Source organism: Portunus trituberculatus, chromosome 24, assembly GCF_017591435.1.
Source record: "Portunus trituberculatus isolate SZX2019 chromosome 24, ASM1759143v1, whole genome shotgun sequence".
NCBI lineage: Eukaryota > Metazoa > Arthropoda > Malacostraca > Decapoda > Portunidae > Portunus > Portunus trituberculatus.
Window position 1 is genome coordinate 15,806,205 of NC_059278.1, and position 23,556 is coordinate 15,829,760.

General features: G+C 45.7%; 2 protein-coding genes across 6 annotated transcripts in view; one reads left to right on the forward strand and one right to left on the reverse strand.

Moving 5' to 3' along the window:
• The first annotated feature begins 96 nt into the window (after window positions 1-96).
• LOC123508308 (cilia- and flagella-associated protein 58-like) lies at window positions 97-6,949 on the forward strand. Of its 2 annotated transcripts, none has more exons than XR_006675911.1 (17): window positions 97-197; window positions 312-388; window positions 946-1,113; window positions 1,397-1,583; window positions 1,672-1,809; window positions 2,479-2,625; window positions 2,745-2,859; window positions 3,107-3,245; window positions 3,358-3,553; window positions 3,793-3,901; window positions 4,142-4,320; window positions 4,510-4,682; window positions 4,884-5,046; window positions 5,223-5,299; window positions 5,573-5,701; window positions 5,796-5,897; window positions 5,998-6,038. XR_006675911.1 is itself a non-coding variant. In XM_045261912.1 (17 exons), exons 1-17 carry the CDS (start codon window positions 195-197, stop codon window positions 6,154-6,156), a joined length of 2,283 nt encoding a protein of 760 aa, XP_045117847.1. In that variant the 5' UTR covers window positions 121-194; the 3' UTR covers window positions 6,157-6,949. The 2 variants fall into 2 exon arrangements, 1 of the variants encoding a protein (XP_045117847.1); XM_045261912.1 differs by having other exon boundaries at window positions 121-197; window positions 5,223-5,321; window positions 5,998-6,949.
• Window positions 6,632-23,556, reverse strand: part of LOC123508305 (serine/arginine repetitive matrix protein 1-like) — a 135,801-nt gene continuing 118,876 nt past the window's right edge. For 3 of the 4 annotated variants that reach the window (XM_045261904.1, XM_045261903.1, XM_045261905.1), the window contains 5 exons: window positions 12,299-12,382; window positions 10,272-10,485; window positions 9,572-9,711; window positions 9,028-9,246; window positions 6,632-8,873 (listed from right to left, as the gene is read on the reverse strand). In XM_045261904.1, the coding sequence (XP_045117839.1) occupies window positions 8,109-8,873; window positions 9,028-9,246; window positions 9,572-9,711; window positions 10,272-10,485; window positions 12,299-12,382 (1,422 nt within the window). In that variant the 3' untranslated portion in view covers window positions 6,632-8,108. Of the gene's footprint in view, window positions 8,874-9,027; window positions 9,247-9,571; window positions 9,712-10,271; window positions 10,486-12,298; window positions 12,383-15,195; window positions 17,397-23,556 lie in introns of those variants that run through there. The other variant, XM_045261906.1, reaches the window with a different exon arrangement.

Sequence of the window (23,556 nt, forward strand, 5' to 3'; positions counted from 1 at the left end):
ATATGACGATTAACGCTTTTTCCCTGTGCATAAATGACATGACTAGTTATTCTGAATGATGTCAATGACAATGAAAGCATTATGGACACAAAATCACTGGTTGTCATGACAACAAGGACGCCTTGCCCAGGTGACTGAAAGGCCAATACAACAAGCATTGGCAAGCCACACCTGCGGCAAGGACGGCAGTCACTATGGTAAGTCTTGGCGGGCAGTTGAGGATACCAGGTAAGATCAGAAATTAGACTGAAACGAGTTGAAGCTTAAGTATGGCAATGACATTCCCATAATTTTATCTTGAACACCGGCAGGAGGCGACCACGGAAGACAAGGAGGAGGCCCCTGCCGCCTCAGCCACCATTACAAATACTGCTGACGGTGAAGAAACGTAAGTTGAAATACCTCTAATCTGACTGACTGACTGATGGGATCGTTTAAGCTTCGTTCCATTACCTGTATTCTCTCTCTCTCTCTCTCTCTCTCTCTCTCTCTCTCTCTCTCTCTCTCTCTCTCCGGGAGGCAACGTCATAATCAGTAATCAGTCAAGTTACCTACATGTCGTCACAGTCAGACACTAAAAATGTTAATTAGTGTGTGTCGTTAGATAATCATCTCAACCCATTAATTCTTCATCTACTTACGTAAGTTAAGTACAGAGACGTTCCTAACAGTCAGGCAAACCAAGCATTTTTACTCGATGCCCCCAATTTGCACAAGAAAGCAAGAGCCCCGCGAGTTCCAACCGATTTGACACAATCAGTCACTGCATACAGTCTGAAATAACCTGAAGGGGCCCTCTGAGTTAAACTTGCTGTTCCCCTACTAGCATGTTCTGAGGGCTCCATAGAAATTTTTGCTTGTGGCCCCTGGGGAACCTTGGAACGCCACTGCTGGTTACGTATCTAGCCGATCTCTTTATTTCTCCACCTGTCATATCTACCGCAGGGTGACCGTGGAGGAATTGGAGGAGCAACTGAAGCAGTCCCACGCAGAGACAGCCGCCGTCAGAGAGCAAGTCACGGCCCTCACGCAGCAGCTAGCCACCTCAGTCCCCAGAGCCGAGGCCCTTATAGCGCGGCGGGACCTCGAACGACGCATCGAGACCCTCACCAGGTCATTACTTATTTCTTCTCGCTGCCGTTGCACTCGCGTAAAGCTTGTTTATGTTCTTTTAAAATTGACTTGTAATTATATGCGATTTCTGATGTTGTGGAGCAATCATTCACACATTTCCCAGATCTGAATTGAAAAACTGTATTGTCTATTCAATTTCAACATGCACTGTTGAGTTATTTCTTATTGCATACTTTCATTCTCCGAGGAAGATATAGTATTAGAGGAGCGATAGACTTGCTTTTACCTACAGACTGATCATAGTTGCTGTCTTCTTCTGAAGGGATAACCAAACGCTGACTGAGGCGGTGGAGAAGGAACAGAAGGAACGAGAATGGCTGGAAGGGGAACTGCGGGCCCAGTACGAGGCTGCAGAGGGAACAGACCAAGAGATGACCAATCTCCAGACCTTCGTGAGGAAGCTGCACGCCCTAGTGGAGGACAAGACCAAGACTCTCGACACACAGAAGGTTCTCAGACAGCCATCAGAGTGTGAAGATACGTGAAATTTAATAGATTCTCAAATCTTTTATAACTGTTTCATCCTCTGGATGACAGGAGGAGAGGGACAGCATGGCAAGGCTCTTGGAAGAAGCCAAAGAGGAGGCAACGCGGCTGAAAAAGGAGGTAGAGACGCGTTCCCGTGTTCTCACAAGAGTGGAGGCCGCCTACAAGGAGACCACTGGAGTAATCAAGGTCAGATCATACTTCATATTTGTAGTTATGTTGGAGTCTTTTCTCTTGTTATTTTTAACAAACTCTCAAGGTTATTTGGGATTTTTAATTAAGTGTGTTTTCATTCTTTTTGTGATATTTTAATAGATCACATGAAGATCCACCATCCAAGCTACGTTTCACACGTACTTTAAGAAGCAAGACACCAACTACAGGAAATCCTGGTGAAGGACAGTGAGTGAGTGAGGGAGAGTTGAAGAGTTAGGCCAGTGCGGTCAAATAAAAAGGTATGCCTCTGGAGACGAACGCACAAAGGCGGGAGTCCCAAGGGGCATGACCCACCGATGCTATGGCCAGAAAAATCGCTTGCTGGCGATCTTGGAATAGGTGTGTGCGGCGTGTGAAAAGGCCGCTGTTGCAAAGCATTGCCGGAGATTCACTCCGTCTAATTTTGTTGCATCGTAAACTCTAATGGAAAAATTGTTCCCATCCTACTCCCTTTGACGTCGTGTTCATGGGCAATGAGAGAGAGAGAGAGAGAGAGAGAGAGAGAGAGAGAGAGAGAGAGAGAGATATATATATATATATATATATATATATATATATATATATATATATATATATATATATATATATATATATATATATATATATATATATATATATATATATTATATTCTCGTCAAGCAGCTTAAAGAGGAGGATTTGGTGAGGCTACAGAAGGAATCATCAACGGCACGACGCCAGTTTGACCAGTTGGAGAAAACGGTGAGACGACAGGAACAGAGACGGGCTGACGTTGAGGGTCAAGTCAAAAATCTTCGTGGGCAGGTTAAGGTCAGTGTTAAAGACCCCTTGAGATTGTTATTAATTCACTGCAAAACATTTAGCCATAACATGTGCAGCTGCATCTTCTAGACAAATAAGATTAATGGTTGTTTTGAATATTTGCGAAGGTATTAGAGAAACAGGTTGTAACGGAGACCAGAATGAGCCAGAGGTCAACTCGGCAGGCTGAAAAAGTGAAGCGGGAGAGAGACGTCCTGCACCGGGCTTATGTCAAGGCTCAGGGTGCGTCAATTCTTCACCTGTCGCTTGTGATGTGACTGTGTTTCATAAATGTATATGAAATAGGACTAAAGATATAATATAGCATTTGAAAGTTGAGAGGGTTCCCATTCTATGACAGTAAAAGGCAGTTAAACTTAAAGCACAATAGAAAAGAAAAAAATTTATATGAGAGAGGATAGCTGGAAAACAATTAAAAACTGATCTTTCAGCACACTCCAACATTTGATTCCTTGGTGTATTGCTTCAGCCACCATACAGAAGCACTCAGGCCTTGTCCACATCCGTGAGCTGGAGAGACAAAATGCAGAGAGAGAATTGGTGCGTAGGTCACGTGATCTAAACAAGCAGGACCGTCTCATTGACACAATCCAGCGTGCCAAGGACAGGTACACAAAGCTAGCCTCACTCACCACTGTCAGGTTTCACTGTTGTTTATTAATGGAATGAAATAATGATGGTGATGATAATACATTCAGTGGGATGGATCAACATGCACAGACAAGTGGAAGAGACATCAAGACTGGAGACAAGGGTGGTGGAGCTGGTGGAGGAGGTGGAGGCGCGGGGAAGGGAGACGGAGAGGTTGATGCACACACAGGCTGCTACAGAAACAAGCCTTCAGCAGGCCACCTCACTTTCAGATGCCCTCAAGACTGATAACTTCATTCTGAGCCGACACCTTCGTAATGTTCGGGTGAGTTACAATGCTGCACTGACTGTTAATTCATTAATTGATGCCATGATTTGATCTTTGAACAGTTTTTTCATAAAGTACATTGTAATGAACCTTTTCAGGAGTTTCATTAGCAGGAGAATTTTTTTTTTTTTTCAGTCCATACAGTAGGTTGTGTCTTATAAAATTGTCTCTATTACTTGCTTTCCAATCAGTACTAACTATGGGATTTAAGGCTTGCCTCTCCTTCCCTTCTGTAGACTGAGAAGGATGAGCTGCTGGAGGAGTCAAGGAAAGCTGGCTACCTGGTAACAAAGCTGCAACAAAACTTGAACACTAGAGACACTGAGATTCAGAAACTCACTGCAGGTAGGTGGAGGTGTGAAGGGCTGGAGATTAATTTAAGCATAATTATGTATGTCGAACATTTGGCAATAACTAAACACAAATTGATTAGTTAAGACATACAACTGGATATGGAAATTTGTCAAAAAGACCACAATTCTTAAGGCATCATAGAAAGCTAAAAGTCAACTCTCTTTAAAACAGTTGTATAAATTCATTGCTTTACACCTTTATCTTCTAAGAATGTCTATCAACTCACTGCAGAGGTGTCCATGCTGGAGCGCCTTACAGACCAACTCAAGGCAGCAGAGCATGCAGCAAGGAGTGTGGCAGATGAGAGGCAGCGAGCAGTGCAATATGCTGAGGCAGAGAAGGTGGGACTGACACGCCTCCTGCACCAAGAGGAGAACACCAACAAGGAATTGCACAAGGAGATTGAGGAGGTAAGCTGTCAAGGCATATTCTTTTTGTCTTAACTAAAGGCACATATTTTGTGATCTCTTTTATTGTAAATCTTCTTTAAGGGGCATAATATGCCTCTTTGAATTTGTCTCAGTATTTGATAATTGGGAAAAAAAAAAAAAAAAAAAAAAAAAAAAAATGCAGCTTTATATTGGAGGCCTGCTGCACAGGGACAGGCTGGGAGTGCAGTGGTGACAACACAACTGGCACGTCGCAATGATGAGGTACGGGCGCTACGGGAGAGAGTCAAGCTGCTGGAACATGTCCTTCACAAGGGTGACAAAGACTACAACAGCCGCATCCAGGACATCAAAACTCTAACTAATGAGGTCAACTCTCTTCGGTGAGCACTCAACACACTGTGAAGTTGATATGCCTAAGATGTAGCTGGTAATTATCTTGTAAACTGAATGATTATGTAATAGTAGTATCTAAATTGCAGACATGAGAGGAAACAAGTAAATACTGTGTTGTAAATGGATCAAAGAGTCAGTCAGTGTAATCCAGACTCTGAATAATGTTGCTAATTTTCCAAAACCAACAGAGATGAGAGACAGGTGTTGGGACGGCATGTCAAATTGGTGGAGGCCCTCAAGGTGGAATTGGTACGCCTTCAGAGGGAACTCATCTCATCACAAAACAAGAGGGCAGTGCTGGAGGAGGAAATAATCCGTAGGGAAAAGTCTCACCGATGGACTACTCTCAAGGTTTGTTGAGATGGCTCTGCAAGTTGCTCGAGGGATGAAAGCTTGTGTTGGTAATGATGGTATTGTTAGCTATGTTATGAGATATTAGTATTAACAGCACATGAAAGTATAGTGACATGGATAGAACTATCAAATACATTAATATTTTGACTGCTGATAGTTTCACTGACATACAGGCATCTGATCCAAGCAAGTATGATCTACTGAAGAAGAACCATTTGCTGCAGAAGAGGCTTGTGGCTGCCACTCAGAGGTTGGCAGCTAGTGAGGGAGAGGTGCTCACTTAAGCTTTTTGTCATTAAATAGTTGCCATACATTTTTATTATGTTAATATCTTCAAAAGTTGTTTCCAGTCTATATAATATGAGTACAACTTATTACATACAATGTAACTTTGAAACATATTATTGTAATTTACATATGAATTACATTTTGGATGTTTCTTAGTGTGTACATGATATACTGTATATAAGTGTGTAAAAATAAAACAGTAAGTTCTACCAAGTTAATGAGCACTTTGATTCAGATTGCCCACAAGGAGCGAGAGTTGGAGGAGATGCGACGTGTGGTTGAGCGCTCAGCAAGTCATCATTCTGATGCTGCTGCAAAACCTCACCTCATCAGTCAGCTGCGAGCCAAGGATGACCAAATCAAGGTCAGTAACTTTGACATATATGCCAGACATTTGTGAAGTGATAAAACATCAGTTTAATGTGCCTGTTCTGAGTGTGGATTGGTGTATATGGCAGAGTGTGACAGCAGCTCTTAACGTGGCTCTGCTGGCTCAGGAGGAGGCAGAGCAGGAGAGGCGCCACCTCAGGAACCAACTGGCTGTCACTATGCGCAAAATGGTGAGTGTATGTGGGCTTTGTAGATAAATTAAAGTAAATATTTGAAATGTGTCCTTTTCTTTGCTTCCTTGTGAATTTTATTCTCATATTTTTATACCAGAATAACCTCCAGCGGAGGCTACAGGCCAAGCAACCAGGCACGGATGCTGGAGGAACAGCAGCAACAACAACAGGAGCAACAGCAACAACACAGCCACCACCATCAACAACAGCAGCAACAACATTAACACGAAGAGGTCAAGAGACTGACCCAGCATAGTAGATTTGTCCTGGTGCGCTGGGGACAACAAACCATTGTACCGTATGTGAATGTTGACCATTTTCATGGAAACCACCAGCAATACAGATAAGAAACGTATCTTTTGTCCTTTCATTGCTAGAGATATTTGTGATTGTCTGGTAGTCTTAATGTAAGTGTGGTCCAATACTGAGTTCATTAGAAAAAGCCAAAAGTATTGCCTTATAACTTCTATGTCAATTACTTGACATTGTTTCTAGTACTTATTGATCCCACTCCATATCCTTCAAAAGCCTTGGAAGGGAGGGTTTTAACTCATCCTGTGTACTGTTTATTGGTCTTTCCCTCCCAATTTTCTATACATGTCTATGACAATCTCACATTCATGCAGTTATGGCTAGAAGGTTTGCTTTACCTCACCTGTTATAGTAAGCAGTCAATGATGATTCACTTCCTTTTTGTTCACCCATAGGAAAGGGATCAGTAAAAAGAGACATTTTGCCTCTAACTATAATATATACTATATACAAATAATGATGACATATTATCTGTACAATACAAAAGTTGGAAGAGTAAAACTTCTTAAGTTTTGGAATAAAGAGCTGGAGGAACATATGATGTGACCATGTGGGAAGCGCATCTTTATCATTATCAACACCAGGAACCTGCTTGGCCCAACCTAAACTGCCCAAGTTATAAAAAAAAAAAAAAAAAAAAAAAAGTTTGTGATAACATAAAATCCTCTTCCCTTTCAGGGTGAGGATAACACTGAACAGACTAAAATATCATCAAATCTCTCAAGTACACAATAAAATACAACAAATAGAAACATATTCCAGTGAATGTAAAAAAATAATTTTGGCAATAATAAGCATGTGTATATCATATAATAACTAAAATTAGTTCATAGTTAATTGTTATATGTTCTAGATCTTGGCATCAGAAAGTTACTGTTGACACGTTAGATAACACAGCCAGACACGTCACAGTGAACATGTGGAGGCAAGCCTCAGCCTCGCCACACCACACCACCTGCCCCAGGTGATGCTGGAACACAGGCTCTTTAGTATCACAACTTGGCAACATTACAACTGAGGACTGATGATCCCGCTGCCACAAAGGGAAAACACAGGACATGACTCATTCTGTCACCCAAAACATTTCTCCTCCTACACTCTACTTGGCAATAGTCTAACGTACACAATTTTGATCTCGTTACATATTTCCTAAGATTCGGTTAATTAATACTGTATATCTTACATATAATGTTTAAGTAAAGTTTGCATAAATTAAATTTTTCTTAAAACTATTAAGAGGAAGAATTTGATTGACTCACAAGAACCTTCACAGTTGCAACTTGGTGTGAGAAGAGAGCTAATCCTCACAACAAGTACAGGATCAGTTACATTTTGGATCATCCTATCACTATATATAAAATGATATGGTAGTATATATAACTGTGTTAAGATATAGGTGAAAGACAAGCTATAAAAGTTGGCTGCATTCCCCTTCCAGCCAGCCACTCCCCAACTCAGGAACTTCTGAGAAAGGAGCTCATGCTTGGCTACCTCAGCGCTCCTTAGTCCACTCACTGACACTTCAATCACTCTCCCTTTCTTTTTGACATGCAACACAGTTAAATACAATGTTGTTCACATCATTAATCATATTATCATATTTTTATATTCTCAAATGCTTTTCAGTCATTTTCAATTTTGTAACATGCACCAACCTTCACTATGGAACACTGAGAAAATTAAATATATAAGGAATACTTAAATAATTCTCAACTGTTCAACACTGAGGAGGTATTCTGAGTGATGGGACCATCTTACTGGATCCCAAGAAAACATTACTTGTACAGTGACTCCAAACTCTAGTGAGGAGGAAGGGCATCACATGAAAAGTGATTCTCATGTTCCTATGCTAGAACTAGGAGAGTAACCCACTTCTGTTGAAAATGGCAGGCTTGCTCAAGGAGGGGACTCTGTTCCACCTCCACCAGCTTCACTACTTTCAGCCTGCTGTGCCTCACCTGCTGCTTGCTGGGGATCTGTGGCATGCTTCTGTCCCCTGACAGACACGGGCACTTCCCGCCTCACTACTTCTTTCTCAAACACACTGCGTGCTGTCACAAACTTGGCTTCATAGTCCACCTCTGGGTCGTGCCTCACCCTGGAATCTCCTTGATGCTGGGCAAGGCGGGACTGAGAGTGAGGGCTAGCTGGGAGGACAGTGGCTGGGTGGGCACGGTAGGAGTGAGACTCTGATGTGCTGGAAGGTAAGGTGGCAGTACCACTGGTGGTGGTAGTAGCCTCTGAGGGAGGGGAGTCGAGGGCTGATCCATGGGCATCGTCTCGCATGGCTTGGCCACCTTCTCCCACAGGAATGTTGTAGGGACCCCGGGAGTGGTATCCAGAAGAGGTATCTGTGGAAGGGGTGGACTGTCGGGTGTCCAAATTATTTTCATCAAGAACACTTGGTGGCTGAGTGGAACAGCGATGGTCTGTGTAGCAACCAGAGTCACGGCCATGGTCGCCGCGTCGCAGGGCTGCCTCAGTGGTCTCCAGAGTCTCTGGGAGCTCTGGCTCAGGCTCAGAATCAGCATCATGGAGCATAGCCACGGCTGTCAGCAGCTTGGCACACGTCTCTGGGTCAGTGATGCCCAGACAGTCCAGGTCAGCCTTCTCCATGTCACGGAAGTGCTCCAGGTCTTCATATCCATTAAGCATAAATACCTGTAAGGATATTCATGTATAAAGAGAACAAATGCCTTTGTGAATGTCCTTATATGTCTATTTCTTTATAATCAAAGAGTTACAAACATGGTAACAAAATATTGTACAAGTTTAATTATGTGACATTGCATGTGTCTCAATCAAGCACTCAAACCTGAATGAGGTGGCTGAGGTGAAGGCGGGTGAGCAGCTCCTCCAGGGTTCGAGAGCGGCCCCGGCGTGGTGTGGTGCCTCTTCCAGCACGACTCTTGCGGACGGGACGCTCCACCTCCTCCTCCACCAGGATGAACTTGAAATGCCCAACTCTTCCATCTACACAACCCTTCCACAAGCCGGATGGGTTTTTGGCAATGATCTCAATGGTGTCTCCCTTCTGCAAGCCATAAAGAAGTTTTATATAAGGATTATCTGTAAAGCTTCAATCTTAGAAGCTAACATCTGAGGATATATCTTTTAGTTCTACTGCTTACTATGAAAAATTGCCTTGAGAAGATCACCATGCAATCATTTTCCCTGTGAATACTCCTGTCTACAATATTTTTTTATCCCAAGCACATCTCTCTCTCTCTCTCCTTACCTAGCCTACCATTATTTAACAAAGGGTTTTCTGCCATATCCACACCATCTACCATATTCTTGAAGATTGGCTCACTCTTTCCTATTCCAAAACAATCACTTCCTCCACCAGCATTGCTCACCTTGAACTTGAGTGCATCTCGGTCATAAGGTGAGGGTTGACAATCAACCAGAGCCCGTGCGCGGCCGATGAAGGGTCCTGTGTAGGGCTCTGTGTCTTCCCCGGAAAGGGAGGAGCGGTTGCTTCCTGAGGGTGCGGTGACTGACCACCAACCACAAGTTACTCAGGTGTGACACTCAATGCCTCACTTGACACATGACACTCAACTGATATTTGTCTCATTAATATTCAATACTATTACCACTATTATTTACTGTATATTTTTTTGCATAATTTGTTTTTACTATACTACTACACAGTATATGTATCTGCTGTACTTGGAGAAACTCCATTATCCTGACTGGATAATGTGAGTGTTGAGGTGAAGCAAAATCAGAAAAGCAATGATGATATACAATAATAAAGCATGAATTATAAAATGTGAGGACTGTTTCTCTATATACTGTCTAAATAAATACTTGTTCTGCTCTCATACATGATTACAGTGTGGAAAAAGCAGCAGGACAGCAATATGGTGTGACACATGACAGTGTAGCTCACCTGCTTTTCATCTTGTTTCTTTTATTTTTTTGAGGGGGAGCAGACTTGGTACTAAAAATAGTTATGGTGGTGGTGATCATAGTGATGATAAATGATGATAATGATAACAGCACTCACACTGATAGAAATAATGACAATGATGACAACAAAGAAGGACTTACCTGGAGGGGCTGATGAAGGAATGCTCTCACAGGAGGCTGCAGCAGGATGGGGGGCTGCCGGGGCTGAGAGGGAGGCCCGGGGCTGGTCCAGGGCTCCCAAGGGTCCGGGGGAACTGGATGTGCTGCCTCTGGGACTCTTCAGGCGTGATATTTTCTTTTGCATGTCCCTTCGAAGACCACGCATGCGACCCACAAGAGAGGCTGACCCTGTCCTCTGTGGTGGGAGGTGGGTGGTTAGGCAGCGTTGGGAGAGTGGGAGTGGGCAGAGTGGGAGAGTTAAGCTGACATACAAGACAATTTAATGTTTTTATTTCCATACAATTTTTCCTATAGTTATTTAGAACATTGTGATGGGTGGTTTATCAGTGTTGAGAGAGGAAGTGGGAGAGTGAGAGTTATCTTCATCTACCTGACATACCTCCATACATTTTTTTTTTCTAATCTAGAACTGTGATGCTGCATGTAATGTTGGGAGAATGGGGAGAAAAAGAGGGAGTGGGAGAGTTACCTAAATTGACTGTCCTGATAACTTGACTTTTTCTGTATCCTATAACTTCTTTGACATGGAGTGAGAGCACTAGAGTTCATTTCAGACATCTACATGATGACTTAATCCTTCCAATGCCACATTTTTTCTTACAAACACCTATGAACAGGATTATAGGGAGTGTTGGGAGAAACGAGACAAAGTAGGTGGGAGAGAAAAGACAAAGTAGGAAAGTTAACCCTTTCTAACATCAGACAATTTTTTTTCAAGAATCCCAAACTTCAATAATTTTACATGCAGTTGGGAGTAGAGACAGAGTGAGAGTTTGGTAGGGTTAAGTTGATCTTACTAATAAATCAAACCCTTTTTCTACCAAGCACTTTTTTCAATATCAATCTAAAACTTCGTAAAACAAAAATGCATGCAGTTGGGAGAGTGAGAGAGCAGTCAGAGAGTAGAGTAAGAGTTAAGCTAATTTACCTGACAATTTAACCATTTCCTGACTGACTAATTTTCCTCATAACCACCTAAACATTCCAAGACCACTGTATATTTTCTCTTCTTCTCCCTTACTTTCACCATTTCTCTAGTGATAGGGGATGGCTGGCCTAAATGACTCCTCTCCAGCTGTTCCCCTCCATTACTGTGTCTCCTGTGGGCTGTGGCTTTCATCCTGATTTTGTACAGTCTGCTAAATATGGGTTGGTGCACGCAGGATAGAAAGAACAAGATGAACGGTTGTCTAGTATTGGAAGAGTAGGAAAGACTATTGTTGTTCTTGTTCAAGGCAGTAGGGTAAGAAAAGGGAAGTTAAACAAAATGATGATGGACCTGATGATGATAATGATGGTGTTATATAATTTGTAATCTAGGAAAGTAAATTACGTAACTCACTCTCTCTCTCTCTCTCTCTCGAGGATGATAGCCAGAACTGTGATGACAATGCTAATGATGATGATGATGATGATGATGATGATGGTGATGACGACGACGTTGATGATGATAAATGTCTTTTACATAATTCTAGAATTAAGAAAATAATTAACCTCTCTCTCTCTCTCTCTCTCTCTCTCTCTCTCTCCGCACTTTTCACATTGCTCTGAATGTTGACTAAGACCTCGGCAATCCAGGAATTACTAAAAGCTTCCCCCTCTTCAATAACAACATTCCATTGCAAAAATGATTGATTCCTGAGTATCAATCTAGTAATTCACAATGCAATATAAAAAAAAAAAAAATGCAAGTTTTCTCGGTTTCCCTCGTGATGACTGACCTGCCAACACGGTATCAGTTCATCCCATCTATCTATCTAATTCATCTATGCACCATTTTGTACCACCATGACGATTGTTTTTTTTTTCAGCGTATTATTATTAGTATTATTTTTTTTATTTACGAGGGGAAAGATAGCCAAGATCAACAGAAAGATAAAAAAAAAAAGGTCCACTTAAATAAATGTAATCGTAATGGACGTGACACCGTTTCTTGCACCTAAATATTCAACAGGATACAAACTCTATTTAAAGGGAGATGGACTGACCTCCGCCTCCTCCTGCTCTTCATAGTCTGACGAGTGTGAGGGAGAATGACCATCCTCGCTGCCGCCGCTCATGCTGCTGCGACTCTGCAACACAAAATACCAATCAGCACTCAACACACAAACAAACCCACACACAAAAGAGGACACATCAGGTAGATTAATCACGAAATGAACTACGAGACAATACTCGGCACACTTACACAGACGACAGTGCACCTTTTATAATCACGAACCGAGAGTAACAACACGAGGTCAGCACTCAACACAAGATGTACCTCAAGTTCTAAGCGCTACATGAATTTGAGTACCATGGTGAACTCGATCCAATTTAGCACTCAGCACTCCATAGCACCTACACAAGATACACCTTAAGTGCTACACAAATAGGTTAATTACAAACAGAAAGTAAAATATAATGCACACTAAGCACTCAGCACCCACACCTGAAGAGAACCAGCTGCAATGTATCTTGTTGCTGGGACACGGTACGACAGGAGAGGGTTGAGGACTTAAGCCACCAGATAAAAACTCATAATGTACTAAATATTTTCTCGGCAAGGTAAGGTAAGGTAAGGTAAGGTAAGGTAACGTAAAGTAAGGTAAGGTAATGTTTGATGAGGTGAGATGAAGTGAGGTGAGGTGAGATAAGGTGAGGTGAGGTGACGTAAGATGAGGCGCGATGAGATGATGTACGAGTAAGTAGGGAGAAGTAAGGTCAAATAAGATCAAGTAAGATAAGACATGGTACAATTAGGTGAAGTAAGCTAATGTATGGTGAGGTGAGGGAAGATAGTAATGTACTGGAACGTAATGTATGGTAAGGTACGGTAAGATAAGGTAAGGTGAGGTACAACAAGGTGAGGCAAGGCAAGGCAAGGCAGCACACTCCCGCCTGACACTCACCTGTCTGCCGCCCTCTTCCTCTGATCCTAGGCGGTGTTGACATCACGAGTCTCTCCATATTTATGACATGTGCCGGAATTTCAAGTTATATTTACGATTCTATCCAGGCCAAACACAACGCGTGTCGAGGCGTGAATGTATTATTAGTATCGCTAAATTTGTAACGTGTGACTGTGTGTGTGTGTGTGTGTGTGTGTGTGTGTGTGTGTGTGTGTGTGTGTGTGTGTGTGTGTGTGTGATGTTGCAGCCTACACTGGACCTCTAGCTTCATGCAGTGGGTCTGGAAGTGTCAGCGGTAAGGTTGTGACTCGCGCGGCATCACAAAGGTTGGCCTCTAACAAGCTACATCCACGTCTCGTCTCGAATGCCTATACTTCAAAGTTTAAGTTGTATACCACGAATGTCGATATCAGGAGACACTTATCGACCGTAACTCAACCACGCCTCGTTAAGGAGAAGTATTTTATATAAGGGAAGGAGCAGAGGGTGCCTAGCGACACTTGGGCGACGAAGCCTTACCACCTGATGAATGGGTGGCTAAAAGAACGCCTCCAGCAAGTGACAAAGGGAGAGCGCCCCTTCCAGGCCAGAGCCTCGGGAAAGAGGGCGGCGCCCATCCAGGGACTGAGGTATCGGTACTCTCGCGAGATAGAAGTTGATCGGTTGTTTGCGGTGCAACTCCCCTTTAGGCCAGGCCCCAGAAGGAGGCCCATCCAATGGAGGGCGGCCTTACATATGCCGCACTCAGTGGGAGGGAGGGAGGGGGGATCAACCACACTGAAGGTGAGAAACTGAGACGGGTGCGTCCCCACCCGCTGCCTTGTCCCGAGGGAAGGAAAACTTGCTGGTGCTCTGTAGGTGCCGCTGCCGCGCGCCATGGCAACGGGGCTGCTTCTGCCTCTCAGCCTCTGATACCTGATGCGATTTCCAACTTACCACCGATTTTTCTCATTTCATAAACCAAGGCCAAGAGAGTTAACCCTCTTGCCCTTGTTATATAAGATAAAGAAACACGATACAAGCGAAGCGATTCAAGTCGATGCCGACATCGCTTGGAGAGGGCGGGCAGGTACCGTAATGCTTCAGGTGTCAGAGGGGCGTCATGTCCTAATAATGTTTTCCTCAGTAACAATAGCCTCAAATTAGCCGCCGCGTCGCACTGCACACCCTTCTCTCCATTCTATCCACATCTACAGGTGGTCTCACAACGCCCATAAAAGAGCCTGAGTTACGGACAGACACACAACCACGGCGTCACTTCCTTTCAGATTTCCAGTGCGGCTACCTGGCGGAAGCAATACAACTTTCGGGTGCATGATAAATATCACGCGTCAAGTGCAGGAGGGACTGCGAGACAGCTACTAATTAATAAGTGTCCAAAACAACAGTTAAAAGTTTGGCTTCACAAGAGAATCAATATTAGCGACTCGCGCATCTCTTCTCCGCCTCGCTCTAAGCACCGGCGGCGGCGTCCACCTCCCCGCTGAACACACACGCTTTTTAGAGTGGGAGGCAAAGGCTAACAATGCCCAAGATAACGAGTACGGTGCTTTTTCCCTTCATTCTCTAATGTTTACCGTCGAGATCCCTCCGGCAGGGGAATGAAAAGTGGCGGGGAAGGGGAAGCACACTGCTACCTATTCCTCGGGGTGTTTTCATTTTTTCCTCGTGTGCAAATCATTCTCTCTCTCTCTCTCTCTCTCTCTCTCTCTCACACACACACACACACACACAATTACCACGTGACGCCCCGCCCAGCACCTGCCAGCCAGGTCGCCGCTTCGCGCTAGTGTTAGTGAGCGTGATGCTGCGTCCTTATCGCACGTTCCTTTAGTAGCAGGCTGGCAGGTGAGGCAGTGCAGGAGAGGGAGCGTGCGGGGCGTGAGGGGTAGAGGTAGGGCGGGCGAGAGATGGGTATGGGTGAGGGGAGGGTGGGAAGAGGTGCCTCTAGCAGTGAGTGTGTGTTAGGAGGGAAGGGTCGGTAGGACACTCACAGACACGCAAGACCTTGAGGTGGAGGTGGAGCGAGGACGCAGCTGTCCAAAGATCCTCCCCAGCAGTCCCTTGCCGTCCTCGTTCCTGACGTCCCCGTCACCTTCCTGTCCCCCGGGGGAGCAGGGTCCCTCAGGGGATGTGATGCAGATATCAGGGCCTGGCGTCCTGCACTGCACCATTGCTCGCTTGTATTTTTGGTTCCAGTTGAGGGTGCGAGGCCGCAAAAACCCAGCCCTCACTGGAGGGCCGTGCTTCTTGGTGCCTCGTGCAGCGTCACCGCCACTGGCTTCCGTCAGGACACTGCCTGGACGTTCCTGCAGACAATTTTCAACCTCCACATAGAACGTGGAGCCTCCGAGTCTCTTGACGACGCAGTCCGCTTCTTCCTCATCTTTACTGTTCTTAAACAACACATGGGAAACCCTCCTCATATAGCCGGGAAGATTCCTGGCTTTCTCCAGGAGAGTCCTGCTCTTCTCACCGCTCTCGTCGGATTTAGCTTGCTGTAAGGCCTCCGATAGTAGTCTTGGAAATAAGACCTCAGAATGTCGCCACTTTCTCTTTAAGGATTTCACGGAGGCCGCGGCGGACTCCGACTTTGCTCTACGACGGATGACACCCGTGTCTCCAGGATCCTCTCCCTGGTGACGCCCTGCACCGCTCCGCCCCGCCACCTCCACTTCCTGTCTTGGTCCCTGCCAAATCATGACCGTGTCGTCTCCACCATTGTCTTCCAAGGACTCATCACCTAAGCCACCCAGCCTCACGCCTCGCAGCGGGGCGCGGCGCGGCATCCCCCGGGGTCTTTTCCAGCGAGAGGACACTCGTCGTGAGGCCCGCCGGCGGAGTGAGGTGTGGCGGGAGGACTCCCACATCCAGGACACCTGCAAAATGTCAGGACTCGGGGGCGGCTCAGTTTGGGACCTTCCCACATTGTGCTCGCGGACCGGCGGCGGCAAGGGCGTGGCCACATACAGCGCCCTGCGAGGTCTCCCTTGCCGCACTTGGGAGCCTCTACGCTTGACGCTTCTGGCGCTCGACACAGCGTGCCTCGGCCGCGGCTTGAGGGAGGCGGTGTCGGAGTGAGGCTCGGGGGTGGTGCGGCGGGACCGAGGTGTGTGGGAATCTGGTGTGCGAGACTCCGAGGTAGCATCTGGCTCAGGGGTGAGGGGCACGAGGGTGGCGCTGGACTCGGGAGTGTGGGAGTCCGGCCTGGCGTCAGCGTCAGCAACAGGTGTGTGGGATTCAGGCGAGGCCGCTGAGGCGTGGACCTCGGGTATGACACTTAGCTCAGGGAGGGAGTCCTCGGGCGTGGTGTCAGAGTCTGGGGGGCGTGGCTGGAGTTGGAGAGCGTGACTAGGATCGCCGCCTCTTGAGGAAGACAGTCGTCGGGGGTTGGAAGAATGGAGAGGAAGAGAGGTGGGTCGTTCTATCTCCCTCGTGCCGACGCCGCCACGAGTATCCTCCGAGGAGCGGCGGCAAGGGGGAGGGAGACGCGACGACTCCATGGCGGCTCCAGGGACGCCACACGTCGCCCCTGGCCCGCCCTTCACATGATTCCCTGCCGTGTAAAGGGAGCGACAGACGAAGAGCAAAGTCAGCATCAGCTACTCCCACATGCTGCAGGTGTTAGCGCTCCTCACAGCACATCCCTAACAGGTGTGTGGACAGGTGCGACTCTCGCCGAGTGCGTACAGCGCTGTGTACGGGAGATCACATCCGTGGCGACAGGAGCAGCAGCAGGTGGCTAAGTCTTGGCACGCTGCTCGGTGCCACACATAAAGAGACAGTCACTATTTTAGCTCCTGGGAGGGAGGGAAGGAGGGGGGGGGACTCCACTGTTGATGTTGGTGTCAAGAGTATCACGTGCTTGGTGACGGGTGGCCCGTGGCCTCCTTCGGCACTGTTTCACCGTCAGGCAGTGTAGTAAGTCCTGGTCGCTTCACGTTCCACCCCCAGGAGCCTCGTGCAGTGAATCACTCCATCGCCGCCGCGGTAGTTCCTTCACGTGGTTCTCGCGGCGCCACAACACCCCTGCCGGCGACTGATGTTGGCGTGGTGGTGTCAGGTCGCGGAGGGCCAGTGCTCGGGAAGAGGCGTCCGGCGTGGCAGCGGCGTAAGCGTGGCACTGTGGCAACTGTACGTGAGGAACTGATAGCTCTGGCACCGCACTTGCCTCCCCTCACCCCCCTAAAGTTGGCACCCTCACACCTGCCTCCCCCACATCCCTCTCTCGATGCCTCATCTCCTCCCCACTCTTCCTTTGCCCTTTCCCCTCCCTCCTCTCTTGCTCTCTCTCTCTTCGCTCATTCCCCTACTCTCTTCTTCCCCCTCCTCTCTCCCTTACTCTCTTTCTCTCCTCTTCCTCCTACGCGGCGCACACCTCACTGCGCCACAACTGTGCTAACGAGGAAGTGGCGCACCTGGCGAGCGGCGACGGCAGGTGTGGTGAGCTGGGGGCAGGAGTCACGCTGCTGCTGTCCTCACGCTCCCCATGAAACCCAACTCCATGTGTTTCTTCCGGTTATAATCTACATTACCTTCCCCCTCACCTACCCCCCTCCCGCTCGTCCTTGAGTCTTTGATATCACTAACATATTTTCCATAACGCGAGGAGAAAAACAAACTCTATTTCTTTCGGGTTGTAAAAGACAATACTTTGAACCCACTTCTGAAAGGTTGCCTCCGTTACACCGCCACCGACGCGAGTATTCAAGAAAGGACAACAAAATTCCATACATAGAAGGCACCAGATCAATACCAACAGCTTCAAGAGGCAAGGCTGTCTGTGCTGCGCCCTCTACATGATCAACTATCGTGACTCTGAGATGGAAGGCCTGACTATCGTGTGGTCTCACCAAACGGGGTAGTAACTGACGGTGTAGAAGTCATGCACAACTCCCTCCATGTCCTTCCTCTCCCCCGATACACACTCATGAATCTTCCAAGGGTACACGTCAGTTCTCTTTGTTGCTTTTTTTTTGTCCTGTTGTGAAATACGCATATCTGTCGGTCTGACGTTTGTTGGAGGCAGATGCAGCTGATGGGCAAACGATAGGCAGGGATATAGTGATAGACACGAAGATGAATATAGACAGACAGATAGATAGATAGATAGATAGATATATAAGTAGATAGATAAATGAATAGACATAGATAGACACATCGATGGATAGATAGATAGGTATATAGATGAATGGATAGATAAACAGATAGATAGATAGATGGATGGATGGATGGTTAGACAGGCACTACTCTGGGCACTGACATTTACGAGGGTTATTATTTAAATTTTTGTCGCCCTTAACCAGTGGCCCTTACATAAAAAGAAAATGAAAAAAAAAAAAAATACATGATACAAACAGACAGCCAGAATGAAAGAAAGATAAATAGAAACAGATTAATAGATGGTTACACAGACAAATATATATATAAACAGATAGAAATAAACAGATACGCAAACCCAAATAGATAATACGGGTGGGAACGGACATCTAACACGTGACAGGTAATTACAACCTTCCAAATTGAATATGTTGCAGGTAACTCAGGTAAGTGTGATTCCCTTTGATGGAAAAAATAAAAATAAAATAAAAACACCTGGACGACAAACGCGGCCAGGTAATGAGCGGGATTAGACTCCAGGTGTGTGAAAGGCTCAGGTACATATTTAAGTTAAATTATGTTAGGCTATCTAGATGGACGGAAATTACGAGATGAATGTGGTGAGAAATATTGAAGCCAGAATAGCGATTAGAAATGATTAAAAGGAAGAGGAGGAGGAGGAGGAGGAGGAGGAGGAGATGATGATTACCAAGATTATGATAAAAATACCACACTAATATTGGAAGTTTTCGTACAGTAAATCTTAAGATGAGAAATGATGACAACAACGAAGATGATGATGATGATGACAACGACAATGGCGAAGAAGAAGAAGAAGAATGAAGAAGAAGAAGAAGAATGAAGAAGAAGAATGAAGAAGAAGAAGAAGAATGAAGAAGAAGAATGAAGAAGAAGAAGAAGAAGAAGAAGAAGAAGAAGAAGAAGAAGAAGAAGAAGAAGAAGAAGAAGAAGAAGAAGAAGAAGAAGAAGAAGAAGAAGAAGAAGAAGAAGAAGAAGAAGAAGAAGAAGAAGAAGAAGAAGAAGAAGAAGAAGAAGAAGAAGAAGAAGAAGAAGAAGAAGAAGAAGAAGAAGAAGAAGAAGAAGAAGAAGAAGAAGAAGAAGAAGAAGAAGAAGAAGAAGAAGAAGAAGAAGAAGAAGAAGAAGAAGAAGAAGAAGAAGAAGAAGAAGAAGAAGAAGAAGAAGAAGAAGAAGAAGAAGAAGAAGAAGAGGAAGAAGAAGAAGAAGAAGAAGAAGAAGAAGAAGAAGAAGAAGAAGAAAGACTGACAATGGTAACGAAGACAAAAATGCACTCAAACTTTTCTTCCTTCTCCATTCCTTTCATGTTCTCCTCCTTCATGTTCCATTCCAAGGCGTTTGAAAATGAGTAAATGTAAAGATGAAAAAAAGAATACACGCAGATTCCCTTGTTTCATTCTCTTTGTTTGTACGCACGTGGGTCCGTCTCTGTGTTCTAGTTTCTATTGTTGTATATCTACTCTCTCTCTCTCTCTCTCTCTCTCTCTCTCTCTCTCTCTTACATTTCCTCATTTCCTCTCTTTCCTCCTCTTTTCTCTCAGTTATTAGTTCTCCGTCCCTATTTCCTTATTCTTTTCACCTCTTCTTTCTTTCCTTTTCAGCTTTATTCCTTTTTTTTCCATTCCTTCTTTTTCTACCTTCCCCTTCCCATACCTTACCTTCATCCCCTCTTTTTACTCCCATTTCCCGTCCGTCCCATACCTTCCTTCCTTCCTTCCTTTCTCTTCCCTCCCTCTCCTCCTTTAACCTCAGACACACACAAAAACAGCTTTCCCTCCCCTCCCTCTCCCTCCACGCTGAGCCGGTAAAGGTTCATCGAGTTGCACATAGCGGTGTTGAAATTACGTTTAACAGAGATGGTACTGTGCGGTGTGTTGTCGTCGCTTCCGTGATGACACACACACACACACACACACACACACACACACACACACACACACACACACACACACACACACACACACAGACGAAATGCCACTTGCTCCCTCTTCACAATCTCGCCTCAGCAGCATTTACACACCACACCTGCACCCTTCAAAAAGTATCAGGGATTAATAATTATTCGACACAGGTGAGGTAACAGGTAAATCCAGCCCTCATTTAGTTAACCCTTGATAACAGTGAATTTCTCTCGCCCTCACACAAATGCGCGAGTGTTTTTCACATATTATTCCCATGTGCAGGTGAGCGAGCACAGGTGAGGCAGGTGGGAATCATTCACGCACTTCCCCTTTATGCTACTCGTACGTCAGGGAGCAGCAACATTTATCATTTTCGCGAGTTATGTCTCCAAACACAAGTTCATAATTACACACGGGCTGACATTTCCCACTCGCTAACGGCCTCAACTGAGCACTTCCTCCCGCAGGTGAATAAAAATGTAAAACTCCCGCAGCCACCCGCAATGCTCGTGTCGGTTTATTAAAGTCCCCGGTAAAAGTAGGTTCTCTGAGGTGAGGTGGAATAACTACTACGTCAATACGCAGTCAGTCATTCAGTGAAGGACGCCAGACAGAGGTGTAAAGCGTGGGGGTGTGGGGGGGAGGCTTCAACAAGTGTGTGGTGGAGGTCACGGCACACCTGTCAATCCTGAAGTGAAGGACATGTGGTAGGATGGTAAGGATTTGAGGATGAGGGATTGTGGTGGTGGATAAAGGTGAGATGGTGATTAAGGAGGAGAGAACAGGTGAGGGATGGAGATGAGAGGACGTGGAATAATGCGTGTGGGAGAGGATGGGAGCGGATGAAAGGTGGAAGTTAGTGAAAAGTTGGAGGGAACAGACTAAAGCAAATGCGTGGCGACTGGCGAGTGTGGAAAGGTGATAGGTGACAGCGGACGCTTCCTACGCGGGCTTGTATAATGCTCCCCACTTCCACATCACAGTACACGAGCCACTCACTCTCGACTCTTCACTGATCCACTCACACACCTCCACACCTTTCCATACACTGCAAACACACATTTTTTAATAACACCCATTCTCTCATATTCACAGATCATTCCACTTCCACATTACGGTTCATGATTCCCTGCGTCTCCACACTTCACTGATCCACCTACGCACCTCCCTCCACCCTCCACACCTTTTCAAATATCACAAACGACCCTCCCCTTTTTCTTCAGAATAATATAAATTTTCTCATATTTATAGATCTCTCCACTTTCATATGACATTTCATGATCCACTAACTCCTCCACATTTCACTGATCCACTCACGCACTTCCAAATCTTTTCAAGTACTGCAAACAACCCACTCCTGTTTTTCTATCTTTTTTACAATAATATCCACTCTCCACATATATTTATAGATCATTGTCCACTTTCATACGACTGATGATCCACTAACGCCTCCACATCTCACTGTTCAACCTTTACCTCCCTTTGGATACTAGAAACATTCCCTTTTTAAAGATCCCTCTTCCTACATCAATACAAACATATATCCTTCCCCTTCAACACCATAGTCCACAGTTCAGCAAGTCCTCCACATCACACTGTTCCACCTCCACACGCCCACACCCCTTCAGATACTATGAACATCCACTTTAAAAGAGAAACCATCCACCGCCATACCACTCTAGATCTTGTTTCTCCACTACACCATTATCACGTTCCACATCAACCCTTCTAAATACAACAAACTCTCTTCTCTCTTTTCTTTTCATTAGCTTTATTCCTATCCCTCCTCTCTTTTTATTTTTCTACCTTCCCCTTCCTTCCCATACTTTACCTACGCCATTCCTTCTTTTTACTTACATTTCCCGTCCCTCTCTTTCCCTCCCTCACGGAAACAGTAACCCTCATCCCTGCAGAACACTCACCCTCGCCCCTTCCCTCTGACCACAGCACACACACCACGCGCACCACACGCCATCTTCCTCCACCACCAAGCTGTCGAAATCACACGAAGTGACCGCCACTCTTATGTTCCCGCGGCCACAGCTAAACCTCGCCACAGAAGGACCACAACGAGCCTTTCTCCCGCCCTTCTTCAATCCTAGCGCTTCCTTTGGAGTCCCCACGCGCCTCAGTGAGCAGCGCAGGTGATCAAAGACTCTCGCCTCCCTCACGTGTAGAATGGCCAGGTAAATAAATGAGTGAAGGTTATTGCTTAATGGTGAATGAGTGACGGTGGTGAGGAGGTAATGAGGCAGGTGTAAGTCAGCAGGTACGTGTTAATATTTACATAATGGTGAGGATAGAAGGAAAAGGGGACGTGTGTGTATTGTGTGCTTCGTGATTGGGCCACATACCTACACACACATACAGACACATATACACACAGACACACATTCACCCAGACACACACACACGGGAGTTAGCTTGAAAGGGGGGAGGTTAAGCAAACAAATAGGGAGTGAGCAGAGGCAGGGAGACACAGTGTATGAAGGAGGGAAGTCAACGAGTATACAAAGAGGAGTGTTGGGGAGCAGAGTCTAGACACCAGCCAGAGCTATGAAGAGAAACCCTCCTCCAAAAAACGTCCCCCTCAAACAATATTTTTAAGCCATTCTCTTGTTCTTATACACGCGTCAAGGGGAGGGAGTGGCTAAGGGCGTGAGGGGGTGGTGGGCAGTGGAAGTCTTAGTAGCATTCACCACCTCACTTTATAAAGGTCTGGAGTGGCGAAGGAAGACTAAATGATGTAGGTTCGTGTATAGAAGTGTGTTTGTGTGTGTCGGGGGTAGAGGGGGGGTGGGGGATGCGTTTGTGTGTGCGCGTGCTACCGTGACTGTCTTTTTACTGTGTGTGTGTGTGTGTGTGTGTGTGTGTGTGTGTGTGTGTTTACTCCCGCCTTCTCTGTCTCTATCTCTTTCTCTCTTTAAGGTTACTGGTACACGCTATGTTGTTACGTGGTGGTGGTGGTGGTGGTGGTGGTGGTGGTGGTGGTGGTGGTGGTGGTGGTGGCGGCGGTGGTGATGGTGGTGATTGGTGGGTGTTTTTTTTTCTTTTCTGTATAAAGGCAAAGATTGTTTTTCTTTTTTCTTTTTTGAGCTACAGATTAAATGCCAAAAACCATGACCTCTCTCTCTCTCTCTCTCTCTCTCTCTGTAATACGCACTAACGGAAGCTGACATCGTACAGTACGACCTAAAACACACACACACACACACACACACACACACACACACACACACACACACACACACTTTCTCCTTCCTTCTCCTGACGCTGACCGCTTTCCAGGGCCACGGCCAGTCTTACCCTAAGGGCCTC